Below are 14,024 nucleotides of genomic sequence, written 5' to 3'. Positions count from 1 at the left end.
TAAATATTTATTTATTTATTTATAATAATATATATATTTATATTTATACTTATTTTATATAATATTTCTTATCTATTTGTATTTATACATATTTTTTTTTTATATTAATATTAATTTATATAATCTTTTTATATTATTATATATTTTTATATATTTTTTTTTTTAATATTTTATTTTTTAAATTTATATATTTTTTTTTTATAAATTTATATTTATATTTCAAATAAAAATAAACATTTTTTATTTTTATAAAATATATTATAATTTCTTTAATGAAATCTTTAAAAGTTTAAATATAATAATTAGATAAATTAAAATATCATTAAATAATTTAAAGCATTAATTTATTAGAATAATATTTTCCTTAAAATAATAATAATATTAAAGTTACAAGTATTTACGAAAAGCTTTCTGAATATATAAAAACAAATATATTAGATAAGAGTTATATGAATATTTTTACATAATTTATAAATAACAACAACGAAATAAATAATTTGACATAAATAAATAATTATTTATTTGATGTATTACAGGAACTTTTGAAATTAAATAAAGATAATCAAGAAAATATAATTAAATTATAAGAGTTAGCTTCTTTGTGCGAATTTAATTTAGAAATAAATGTAAATTATGTAAAAAAATGGGAATTTAAAAGTAAAAACTGTGAAAAGTTCTGGAATTAATACATAGGAAAGGAAAATTAATTAGTTTTATGGGAATAATTTGAGAAAAGCTTTGATTCATTTATTTTCGATTAAACAAAAATATAAATTAATAATAAATAATTACTGATTTATTTAAAAAATATCATTGATTATAAACAAGATAATATTATTGATATAGAAGAATGTGATGTTTTTTTCTTAAAATTAAATAATTAAATAAATATTAAGGATTTATATAATTTAATTGAAAATCCAGATGAAAAAGTACCTATATTTAAATTTGAAGAAGACAAAAGTATTCATATTTTTATTAACAATAAAGACATAAATAAAAGATTTCTAATAAAGCCTTATATAGAAAAAGCATTTTTTGGAAAAAATAATAAAGGAGATTTTGAAATGAGTGAAATTTCTGAAGATTTAATTGAAAACGCATTCATTTTGGGAAAAAATGACTTACAATAATATGTAGTTTAAAATTTAAACCATTCTTTTTTTTTCTTTAAAGAATTATTATGTAAAAATTAATAATATATATAAAATGGAGACATTTATTAATGTTTTAATCAAATAATTTAAATACAAAATATTGAAGGAAATTAAATAAATATAAGTATTGAAGATAATTTTATTAAAATTTAGAATATATAAGATTAATAGATTTAAGGAAAAAAAGTCTTTTTTTAAGATGAAAATTAATTATGGTTTATTCAATAAAATGCAACTCAAGAAATTATAAAACTAAACCAAGTATAAAAAATGGAAGAAATAATAATTTAAAATAACTTTATTAATTTATTAATTGACAATGTCGAATATAAAATATATTTAAAATGAACAGATATAATTTTTTTTTATAAAAATAAAATAACAAATTACGAAAAAAAAAAAATAGATTTATATAAACAAAACAAAAAAAATTACAATTATATTAAAAAACAAAAAGAAAAAAATAAAAAAATAAAACTGCAAAAATAAACAAAATAATTATAAAAAAAATAAAATAAAAAATGAGTTATCAAGAAAATCAATCAGAATTAGTCCATTAAGAATCGCAGTAAAATTACAATAGAAATAATGACCAAAGTGGTACAATATATGGCGAAGAGTAAGAATTTTAAGTTTTAGTTCGCAAAAGTGATTTAGACGATATAGAAGAAATACGAAAACTAATAACATAAAATGGAAGAGAAGCAAACGATCTATTATATGATTATCCTAATTTAATAAACTTATTTGAAAGAAGCTTTTTAAGTGTAACTATTTTAGATTAATAATAAAAAATTATTGGATGTGCTGTATTTAATGATTACCCTTAAGGACTTACAGGTATGATAGATTTTTAACATGAAAATTTTTGGGAACATTGGATGTTTGAAGCTTTTGATTTTGACGAAGAAATATGTGTAACACCATATAATACAATATGGATGACATATTTTTTTGTTGGTAAGAAAAATATTATAATTAATACGAAAAATATATATAATATTAAATAATTTTAAATAAAAAAATAGCAAAGGAACTTTTAAATTATTAAAATAAAGAAGATCTTTATGCTTGTTAAAAAGTTTTTTAAAATGTATATGCAACTTTACCTTAATTAGAAAGTATTCTTTTTTTAAAAAGAGGAGAATCGATTGAAAATGAATTAGCTTAATCTTATATTTATGATATTTTAGATAATTTTTTTGTTAATATTCCAGCTAAGGATAAAAATAGATTAAAAGGAGTAAGAGGAATACATAATAAATCAGAAATTTATTATTCACCTAAAAATTCATGCACCGAAATAATGGAAATAAGAATGGCAAGAGAATAAGATCATGATGATTTAGCAGAAATTTTCAATAAATAAAGTGAAGTATTAACTACTTAGTTTGGTGAATTCTTTATAGCAGATTTAATAGCTACATAAAATCTTACAAGAAGAATAACTAAAAAATTCAAAAATAATGGAAAAGCAATAGTAGGTTAAGTAAGGGATAAAGCGGTAGGATTGATGAGTATTTCTACAGACATAGAGTAATAAAAAATAAAAGAATTTCTTAAAATAATATATATATATATATATATATATATATATATATATATATAAATATTTCTTATATATAATTATATATTTATATTTATATATAAATTTTTAATTATTATTTATATATTTTTATCTCTCTATTTATATATATTTAATTTTTTTTTATATTTTTATACATATATACTTTTTTTTTATATTTTAATTTATATATATTTATAGTTATCGTTTTCTTGCCTAATGTTTTGAATTAGAAACATACGATAATTTATTTAAACCTGAATTTATGGAAGCTATATTAAATCGAAGAGATGATATACGTAGAGAATAATAATTTAAAGAAGAAGATTAAAATTAAGAAAAATTAATGCTAATGAATCAAGAAAGAATGAAAAGTCATTTAATAGGTTAAAGAATGACTTTATAATAATTTTGTAAAGATAAAGAAGCTGAAATAGTTATGAAAATCGAAGAAATTTTAGCCTCTGAGGAATAATAAAAAGTTTTATCTAAAAAAATAGTTGAAGACTTGATAGATAATTGGTTATAAGGTTATATTTTAAAAAAAATAATTTTATTTATTAAATATTAAATATTTTATCTATAAAAATATAGAATTCTAATTGCATTATCCTTCCTCCCTTTTTTTTGAAAATCCTGATGTTTTCCCTGAAATATAAAGTATTATTTTGAGTCCTCGATAACTTTTGATTTAATCCTTATAATTTTATGGACTCCCACGCAATTATATGAATGGAAATGGTCATTGGAAAGATTGGGCATAGAAAAAAATGGAAGAAAAGCGTTTGGCAAGTTTAAAAAGGCCTTAAAAGAAATAACAAGCTCCTAAAAGAGTTAAAAAGAAATAAGAAGAAGAGAAAAAAGAAGATGAATTTAAACCTCCCTCTTATTTTGATTTATCTCCATTTTAAAATGCATTTAAAAAATTTGTATCTGTAGTTTCTGAAGGAAGAACTATTTTTAGATAAAAAGTTGAATAAAACTTAAAATTTATCAAAATAATGTTCTGTAATGAAAACGGAGAAATGAAAGAAGAAAGACATGTTGATTTAAATGAATTAGGTTCAAATTTGAATGCTAAAAGTAAATTATATAAGCTTTTTTTTAAAAAAATCTAAATTTAAAACAAAATATATAAAAGATATGGATATTCCTTAAGAAGTATGTGAGAATTTAGCTTCTTTTCTTGAATGTTTTGGAGAAATTGTTTATGAAACGGAAACTATAATGGTAGTTCCTAAAGAAGATCCAGATTAAAAGAATACGAAAAATACAAAAAAATTCGGAAATGAATAATAAGAATAAAAGTTTGTTCCCAAAATTCTAAAAAAAACATCTTTTATAGAATTTTTTGATGCAATTCATAAAATGAAGTCTTTTGATTAAATGATGAATAGGTTAAACTTTACTAAAAGTGGAAGTTTAAAAAAAGAGGTCTAATAAATTATTGAAGATGAAAATTTAAAAGAATAATAAAAATAAAAAAGAAGATAAGTAATTATTAACAAATATATATAAAAACTTTATAATATTTATATCATATAAAATAAATATTAATAAATAAAATTAATATTATATATATAGATATTAAGAAAGTCAACTCCTTATGATGATTATGTTAAAAACCTTTTAGATCTCGAAAGTATACCTGAAGTACCACCTGAGGCTCAAAACGCAATTGTTATCAATCTTTTTTGTGTAGACGAGAATTTCGAAAGTAGATCAATAGATTTTGTAGAATATGCATTTAATATTTTCCAAGATAGAGACTATATAATACTTACATAACCTTTTACATGTCCAGAAACAACACTTTTATAGCAATTTATAAAGATTCAAATGAAAAAGAACTCAACATTTGACCACGTATTATATATTTTCCACAAAGATGCACTTTTAAGCAATTCTATATTTATCCGTAAAAGCAAACTAGAAGATATGTAAAATGTCGACCTTCTATTTTCAAATCTTATTAACAAAGATTAGGTTTATGCTGACACTTTTGAAGCTATAACATAAACAGTTTCAAGAAAAGTAGCATTTTCTGTCTTTTGTGATTAAGCAGTAATTTTTTATTTTATATTTTAATTTTTTTAATAAAAAAAAGTTAATTGGCATATATGTAGTTTCTAAAAACGTTAATTTAGATTTTTATATATCTCATTTTTGTGTTCAAGATCATATTATATTAAAAGAGCATCCCATGACTTACCACACTAAATTGATACATACAGCACTTAATCCTTTGTTTTCTAAATGTACAAGATTTATTCTTAAAGAAATCCTACGTTTAATGAATAAAGTAAAAAGAAATATATTTAACGAAAAAATAAAAATAAAAAAAAGACTTGTATGTATTTCGAAGTCTAAGAACGAACATTACTTCCTGATGTTTTTAATGAATTAGTATTCGTTCGTGTGCGTACATTCCCTCATTTACTTAAGAGAAAATGGGATTTCGAACACGAAAAAGAACATTTCGAACGAACAGGTGACTTGACCGAAGTCCAAGACGGCCAAAGAGATGCTTTTGATTAAGAACAAGCTCCATTCTCATTATCAATGATAACAAAAAAGCAACTAAGTGGTGTAAAAATATCAAATAATTCCCGAATAGTAGTAGTAGGAGCCTCTGACACAGGAATATCCTTCATAGAAAGTTTATTATCAATAAAAGACATTAACTTTACTCATATAACCTTATTAGCACCCGGTGGTTTAATAACAATGCACATATAAAATCCTGGGGATCAACTAAAAGCATTATCAACAGACTATACAATGGAAGAATTAAGAAACTTAATGTTGGATGCTAGAGTGAATGTTTTAGATGCAAAAATGGTTGGTTTGGATAAAAAAGGCAAAAAAATAAAACTCGACAAAAATGCAGATTTACCTTATGATTATTTAGTCTGTACAGTAGGGTTAATAGATACAGAATTATAAAATGAAAAAAGAAGACTAATTTCTACAGGACTATATTCTTCCCCTTATTATTAACATCTTGTGGAAAAATACGAGGGCTCAAATGAATAGCATCCTGTTTATGGAGATTATATTAATGGCGTATATAGTATTGACGATCCTTATATATACGATCACTTTAAAAAAACAGGAAAAAAAGACTCCAATATAGACCTTTTAACAAGAAGAAAAAGACCATAAAATATAACTGTCTATGGAAGAACTTTACATACAATTGCCTTTATTTCTGGAATGCTTAATAGAGGTGTAGCTCCAAAAAGAATTCATTATGTGATTCCTCAAAGAGTCTATGAAATAGAAACCAAGTTTAAAAATAATACAGATAGATTAAAATATGAAGACAAAAGAGTTAATGATCCAGAGCCTTTTAATGACGAAAAAGTAGAAGAAATGGTATTCTAAATGATGGAAAAATTAGGAATTAACGTATTTAGAGGTTTCGGTTTACACGAAATTTAAGTTGATGAGTATACTAAGGCTTGTTAAACTGTTATTTTTAGGAAAAAATCAGATGATTTTGATGAAATAGAGAGAAGAATTGCAGAAAAAAAATAAGAAATTCTTGAAAGATAAAACGAAAATGAAAATTATAAAGACATAGATGATAACTTAAGTAGAGGAGAAGAAGACGGAAATATTATTATTACTCCAGAATAGGAAATCGAACAATTAGAAGCCTAAAAATATAATGATATCGAAATTAATTCCAGGTTCTTAATCACTTCAGGACTTGTAGATATTGATAAAGAAATATTTTATATAATTCATGAAAACGGACTTGTTTATAATGGAAGACTTATTGTCAAATCAAACTTCTAAACTACCGAAAAAGACATATTTTGTTGTGGAAAAATATGCGAATTTTCATAAAGATATAAAAGACTGTCTATAGGTAGATCCTTGAAACTTGATAAGTATTTTTTTTTTTTTTAAATAAAAACTTTAAATGCATTTTTTTTAAAGATATAATGGAAGAGAATTAGGATAAAAATTAGCAAAATGTCTCCTTGATGGACTTGATTTGGGATATTTAACAGATTAAATTTACAGTTTAGGCGAATTGCCAAATCTTTATATGCCTATTGGAATAGGAGCATTCTTACCAAATAAATAATATTATTATAATATTAAAAAAAATGATTATGCAAGACCACTTTTAACTATGGAAGCTGAAAATAATAGAGAAGATATTGTATGTAATAGTATTGATTAAGAAACTAATTAAGGACATTATATAAGATTTAAATTTGATAATTATGGAATTATAGATGAAATTAATTATTTTGTAAAAAAGAAAAATTAATATATTTAAAAAATATTTTTAAAAAATTAGGGAAGTGAACCTATTTCTGTTTAAAGTTTAGTTTCTTTTGTAGGACTTTCAGAAAAGTATCTTAATTAACTAGATGTAAGATATAAAAATAATCTCATTCCTAACATTGTTGAATTTTTGAGTGAAAATTGGGCTATTTGCCTTTATCATGAGTGGTTTAGTGAATTCAGATATATCACTAAAACTGATATTTAGAAATCTTAAAATATTTAAAGTATTTTGGATGAAATCGGAAGACATGCTAAATCAGGATAATTCTTAGTTTAAGAATTATTCTAAAAAATTAGAGGCTAAATAAGTCCTGAAATTATTATATAAATTTAAGTATTTTATTTTTTTAAATTTAAATATAAATAATTTTATTTAGGAAGGAATATTAGACTTTATTAGGGAAAATTAAAATCATCTACCTATGTATTATGTTCCTCCTAAAAAATTCACAATGGACTCATGATAAATTATAAAATATAAAAATTACATATTTATATATAAATATTATATTAAAATCATCAATATATTAAATAATTAATTTAATTCTACTGTTAATTTAGTTAAATATTAGGTATAAATAATATAAATAAAGGCTATTATATATAAGCATTTACAAATTTAACAAATTAAAATCTAAATTGAAAATATATTAGTATAGAATATAAAAACTAGTATAATTAATATATTTTATTTCAAATAAAAATATTAACTAATAATTTTATTTTATAATTTTAAAATTTTAAAATTCATTTTGAATTATTTATAATTTTTTATTTAACAAATAATCTCAATTACAATTAAAAAAAATATGTCAGAAATTCAAATTATTGGTTAAAAACTTATTATTGATAAAAGTGAATATAAAAAGCGATTCGAACATATAGTTTTAGGGGTAATAAATCCAATACATACATCTAGGCAGAAATTTATAGAATAACAAAAACAAATAATATCCGTTCCAACAATTCCTCATAAAGGAAAAATAGCAGATATTGATATAACAGGAAATAAAATATAAGAAACTATGTAACAAAAATAAAAAAATAATAAGATTGAAATTTTATAAAGTGTAAACGTAACTCTAAAAGAACATTTTGATGATAAAAATTTATAAATAGAATTACCTATGTATATATCTCATCCTTATATTTATGTAACAAAAATAAATAAAAAGCTAACAATAAAAGAAAAAGAAACATTAACAGAAGGTATATATTTAAAATAAAATAGTATGTCATTTTTTTTAAAAAAAGAGGAATTATCCAAATATTAATATATGCATCCAGTTGACTGGAATAAAAGCAATAATATGAATTCAAAAAAAGTAAATAATAATAATAGAGAATTATTAAAAAAAGAATAATAAAAATAACTATAATTATAAAGCCCAAAATAAAGAGAAGAATTTTACTTATAATAATAAGTATTTTTTATTTTAATTTATTTTTACATATAAAAACTTATCAAAAGAGAAAAACTTAAACTATATTTTCTTTTTATAAAATGATTAAGCATTTACTCCTGGCTAATAGTTATTAAATTCATGACTTAAAAAATATTTTTTAGAATATGCATTAAAGTAACATTTAATTTTCGATACAAAATAAATATTATGTAATAAAAATTATATTATTTTAATAAATATTTATTTAATTAAAATAGTTAATTTATAAGAATTAACTTAATTTATATTATCTCTTGCTAGTACAAACTAAAACAAATAAATTTTAATAGATTAATGCTCTTCTTTTTACGATTGTATTTTTGATAATCTTATTTATAAATATAAAATTTCAATGAGAGCTTTAATTTATAATTTTAATAAATATTATAGAGAGAAAAGCTAAATAAAATAAAAATTTAGTGCATTAAAAGCTAAATAAATAAATGCAAAGCTGAAAGCAGATGCTGATTTTTGGTGTGTAAATTAACAAAAAAAAATACAAAATTTTAACCTTTTTTTAAAAAATAAGGAAAAATATCATTTTTTACTTTAAAATATTCTCAATTTAAATGAAGACGAAGAATAGTTAAAGTAATAAAAAATTGACGGATATCCTGAATTCCAAAGCGAATTATAATAGCTAATGAATTAAAGAGAAAATAAAATATTTCAAAGGATTTAAATATCAAAGTTTATTAGTACAACTTTAAAAAACAAATAAATAGTAAACATAGAATTAATTGCAAATACATTTGTTGAAATATTAAAAAATAGAGCCGAAAATGCTGAAATTTTTAGGCTTTTTATTTGGGATTATTTTTAAATAAACAGAGAATAAATTAAAAACGATTTAATTATAGAAAAAAGTAAAATAGCAGACTTTTTAAATGACAAAAAATATGATAAAAAAAAAGCTGATATCATAATAAATTAAATAATAAAATTATTTGAGTTTGCTGAAGAAAATTAAACTATGAATATAGTAAATTATATATATATATAAAATTAAATATAGATATATAAATTTAAATAGGTTTTCCAAAATACATTTATGTCATTTATGTAACAAAAACTTGCAAAATAAGAGCGAAAAATAAATATATTTAAATTTTTTATGGAATAAATATAAAAATATTACGAAGATGAAATCGAATTATAAAATATTCAAGAAAAAAGTAAAAAAAAATACGAATAAAATATGCTTGCAACTTTTATATAAAAATACGTTGAAAAAATTGATAAATAAATATTAAAAATTTAATGGAAAATATTGTCTTTAATAAAATATATGTAAAATAATGAATTAAATAAATTAAAAGTTTTAAATGTTTTAAATTCTCATGTAATTCCAGCTTCTTTTACTCTTTAATTTATTTTTAAATAAAAAGAAGAAAAAAATAAATAAAGCCACTAATAATAATAACTAGCATAATTTAAAATAGATTTATAATAAGCTATTTAATAATATGATTAAGAATTCGAAAACACTAAACTATTAGGAAATCAAGAAATCTTCAATTAAAAATAAGAAGAAAAAAACCAACTTTTTTCAACTTTTGTTTCTTAAAAAAATTAAGAAAATTAGTTCAATTCAATAAACTAAAGTAATATAAGTTAAGATATATAAGAAAAAAACAATAGCTAGTTAATTAATTTTAACAGTAATAATAATTCAGATTATAAATGTTAGAACAAAAGCGAACAAAAGAAAAATAAAAAAGATTTTGAATGTAAATAAAAAAGTATCAAAAAACAATTTAATGTAAATTTTGAATAAAATAAATTAAATGATGATAATAGTACTTAAGCTTCTGATATGGATTATTTATTGGAATGTGAAAGAATGATAAGAAAGTAATAAATATATATATTTAAAATATATAAATAAAAAACAAATATATAAAGAATGAAGATGGAAAATAATATTGAATGATTATAACTATAAGGCAAACATTATTATATTTTTATTATTATTAAATAGAAAAAGATCATTATTCATAACTAATTATTAATTTTTCTAATTAAAATCTAAATTCATTTATTTTATTATCAGTAAATTCTTCATTTTTAAATTAATTACTATTACCATCTTAATATAAATGTTCCAAATATTTACAACAGAAAATTCCACAATCTGGATTTCCACTTTATTTGGGAGTATTTATAGATTAAACATTTATCTATAATTCATCATCATTTAAAATATATAAATCTTAAATTTCATTTCTTAAAAAAGCTTTATTAAAAAATAAATACTGAATCATTTTATATATATAGACTATCATAAATTTTTATATGTATATTATTAATTTAATTATTTTTCTCTATCGATATAAGGCTCCAATGGAAATTTTTTATATTTATTACACAAAATATTTTCTCGTATTTTTCTAAAATACTATATTAAATATTTTATTATTTGTCCATTTCTCTAAAATAATCTTAAGGGGTTTCTAAATCATAAATGTTTGGATCATATTAATATTAATCTAAAGATGAAAATACGTAAGATGGTAATATTTTATATTATTATTTATTATATTTTTGCAATAAATATTCAATATAAAAATCTATTAATTTATCATTTAGTAAAAAGCCTCTCTTACATTTATCTATATCTGATTAATACATTTATATTCCTTTAAAACATACTATAGGTTTTTCTATATTTTAACTTCTTTCAGGAAGTATTATTTTAGTAAAATCTATATGTTCTATTTTTTATTATTTTTTTTTTATTTAATTTTTATTATTTTTTTTTTAATTCTTTTTTATTATATCCATATTTTATAATTAATTATTTACTTTTAATATTAGAATTGTTTTGAATAAATATTTTTTTGATAATAAACAATGATTAGAAAATATATATAACATTATTATATTCTTATTTAAATAAAAAAGTATATTTTAATTGAGTTAAATAATTTATAAAAAAAAAAATACTATTAAATAAAAAAATAAATAATTCTTTTAAGTAGTATTTATAAATATAATTTATAAATTATGAACAAATCTAATTAGTTTGAAATATAATATTTTCAAATTCCAAAACACCCCTTACTTTTATTTCTTTTAAGATTCTAAATTTATAATATAATAAATAGTTAATAAAAATATATAAAATACATTAATTTTATCTTTTAATTCTTTAATAGTCTTTTCTTTATTTTTTAACTATTATTCTAAGTCATTTTAATCGTTTCCAATATTTTTTCTATTTTCAAATATACAATATATATATATATATATATATATATATATTATATATAAATACTAAATATTATTAGATTCTTCTTTCTTTTAATTTAAAGACTTTTATTTTTTATCTCTTTCTTCTTCTAGTCTTTTTTTTTCTAATTCCAAATAATTATTCTTTAAAAAAGAGAGAGCAATATATAATAATTAAAATTAATAATAAAATATTACTTTATCAATAATTTCTTATATTTTTTTATTAGTTTAATCTATTTCTTATTAAAATTTTTCTTCTTACTAAATGAAAGTAAATTATTTTTATTCTTTATTCATATTTTTCTACTCGAACTCTTTTTTAATTGAATTAACAAGTAATTTAACAAACCCATCATTAATTTATTAAAGGCATTATGTTAAATTTTCCGCTTTTTTTGTTCCAACAGATTTCTTTTCATAATCCTTCAAAAATGCATCTAAGTCATCAATATATTCTTTTATATTATTATGTGAATATTCTTATTAATAAATCTTATTCTTTACTTTTTCCCCGTAAACTTTTATTAATACATCGTTTTCTGAACTTGCTTAATCTTCATTGTTTAAAAAAGCTTCCTATTCTTTTTATTCTAGCATAGATATTAGTTCTATTCTGAACTAAGTATAATAATGATTTTTTTCTTATATCCCGGCTATTGAGTCGTATTTTTCTAATATTATATCTCTAATACTACTAATATTTTCATATAATTCAATAAAATCTAATGCATTTTTTGAATTCTAAAATCTATTTTTATATTCATTTTCGATAATAAAAGCACATTCATCCCTCCCTCTTACACATTCATTATAAATTATATTTTACCATGCGTTATAAAGGTTAAATTATGTTTGTTTTTGGTTCATACTACTAACAAATAAGTTTATAAGTTAAATAAATGCTCTAAAATTAAGTTTTTTTCCATTAAAATGTTTTTCCTCTGTTTTTTAAATAATTATTTTTCTCAAATTATTTATTTATTCCGAAAATTCTTGTTAATTATAAGTTTAGTTTTCATCTGAATGTAGACTTTTTTATTATTTTAAAAATTAAAAATTCTTTTTTTAAAAAAATAAAATAAAATAAATTAAACTTATTCATCAATAAACATTCTTTATCCTTAAAATAATTCAAAAAACAATTCTTAATTTTGTTATTAAAATCATTTTTATCTTTTTAATCAACTAAAAAAAGCATTCAAATATTAATTACTATTAAAATTTCCATTATTTTTGTTTTTAATTTCATTTACCCGTTCATTACTATCTCTTACCACCCAAATAACACTAGGAATATAATTTTAACTCATATTTTCCTACATATATTCTCCATACTCATTTTTGGGTATATATTTAATCAAAGAACATACAAACTTGCATTCGTTTAAAGAGCTTTCATCAATTTTTCCTACAAAATTAAATACAAAAAAACTCGAAATTAATAACAAAAAAGTCCCAATTCGATTTTCGACTTCATTATTTTAATCCGTTTATATTTCGTTTTCCAAAAAAAAAATGTAAAGATCCATTTTTTTATTATATTATGGTCTTGGCCAAATTAATATGCTTTATTAAAATTTACTTAAATTTGCATTTTATTAAGAATTTTCAAATACTTTCATGTTTACCCCCTTATCGACATCTAAAAGTTTGTTCACTAATGTGGTTTTCCCGCTTTATTTTCTTCCAAAAATAGATACAAATGCTATATTTTTATCCTAGTACTGCTCTAGGATATCCATAGCTTCTTAATTTGTATCAAAACGATTTTAATACCAAATAAAATTTATTGGTTTTTGGTTTTCAGGTACGCATGTGCTATTTGTAAAAGGATTGCTTTCAATAATATTGGCCTTTTCTTTTTTCGAGTGAGCCTCTTTTGATTAATGAAGTTTATTTATATTTTTAAAATGCATTTCTTGTACAGAAATTTCTTCTTCTTCTTCTTCAATTTCTTCAGAGTATTTTTCCATTCTCTATTGCTTTTTTATAAAATAATATTATTTTATTATAATTAAATATTTATTTTTAGGTTTTAGTAAATATTATTTTTATAAATTTTTGTTTTTATTAAATTTATTTTAGCATATTACTTTATATATTATAATGATTTAATAAAATATATAAATCTATATATATAAATAAATATATATATATATATATATTATAATTATATGTCTATATATATTTTTATATTAATTTTTCTTTCATAAATAACAAATTTTGTTGTATACTATTTAATAATAACTATTATATTTTTTTTTAATTATAAAAATTAAAAGAATATAAAGATTTATATAATTTATTCTTATTTTT

General features: G+C 19.4%; 2 protein-coding genes across 2 annotated transcripts, besides 20 other annotated features; one reads left to right on the top strand and one right to left on the bottom strand. All coding sequences in view use genetic code 6, as the record gives it.

The window, feature by feature from the left end:
* Positions 1 to 36: 36 nt before the first annotated feature.
* Positions 37 to 163: a microsatellite.
* Positions 80 to 159: a microsatellite.
* Positions 89 to 170: a microsatellite.
* Positions 89 to 208: a microsatellite.
* Positions 115 to 158: a microsatellite.
* Positions 134 to 220: a microsatellite.
* Positions 162 to 220: a microsatellite.
* Positions 221 to 1,548: 1,328 nt separating this feature from the next.
* Positions 1,549 to 1,613: a microsatellite.
* Positions 1,551 to 1,618: a microsatellite.
* Positions 1,602 to 1,679: a microsatellite.
* IMG5_070510 (hypothetical protein) lies at positions 1,679 to 7,493 on the top strand (the record flags this gene model as incomplete). Its single annotated transcript, XM_004036717.1, has 8 exons — positions 1,679 to 2,117; positions 2,186 to 2,693; positions 2,923 to 3,251; positions 3,316 to 3,804; positions 3,863 to 4,215; positions 4,306 to 6,620; positions 6,670 to 7,363; positions 7,407 to 7,493. The coding sequence occupies 8 exons, from the start codon at positions 1,679 to 1,681 to the stop codon at positions 7,491 to 7,493; spliced, it is 5,214 nt and encodes a 1,737-aa protein (XP_004036765.1).
* Positions 2,725 to 2,806: a microsatellite.
* Positions 2,742 to 2,878: a microsatellite.
* Positions 2,842 to 2,919: a microsatellite.
* A 1,944-nt stretch (positions 7,494 to 9,437) lies between the features above and the next one.
* Positions 9,438 to 9,506: a microsatellite.
* Positions 9,464 to 9,506: a microsatellite.
* Positions 9,507 to 11,191: 1,685 nt separating this feature from the next.
* Positions 11,192 to 11,247: a microsatellite.
* Positions 11,192 to 11,250: a microsatellite.
* Positions 11,192 to 11,252: a microsatellite.
* A 456-nt stretch (positions 11,253 to 11,708) lies between these two features.
* Positions 11,709 to 11,746: a microsatellite.
* Positions 11,747 to 12,965: 1,219 nt separating this feature from the next.
* Positions 12,966 to 13,681, bottom strand: IMG5_070500 (hypothetical protein; the record flags this gene model as incomplete). The annotated part of the gene is made up of 2 exons (XM_004036716.1): positions 12,966 to 12,995; positions 13,337 to 13,681. 2 exons carry the CDS (start codon positions 13,679 to 13,681, stop codon positions 12,966 to 12,968), a joined length of 375 nt encoding a protein of 124 aa, XP_004036764.1.
* Positions 13,682 to 13,827: 146 nt separating this feature from the next.
* Positions 13,828 to 13,896: a microsatellite.
* Between the last annotated feature and the right edge of the window lie 128 nt (positions 13,897 to 14,024).

The sequence above is a fragment of the Ichthyophthirius multifiliis genome (genome assembly GCF_000220395.1).
Source record: "Ichthyophthirius multifiliis unplaced genomic scaffold scaff_1120509250386, whole genome shotgun sequence".
Classification (NCBI taxonomy): domain Eukaryota; phylum Ciliophora; class Oligohymenophorea; order Hymenostomatida; genus Ichthyophthirius; species Ichthyophthirius multifiliis.
This window is presented reverse-complemented; position numbering and strand designations above follow the sequence as displayed.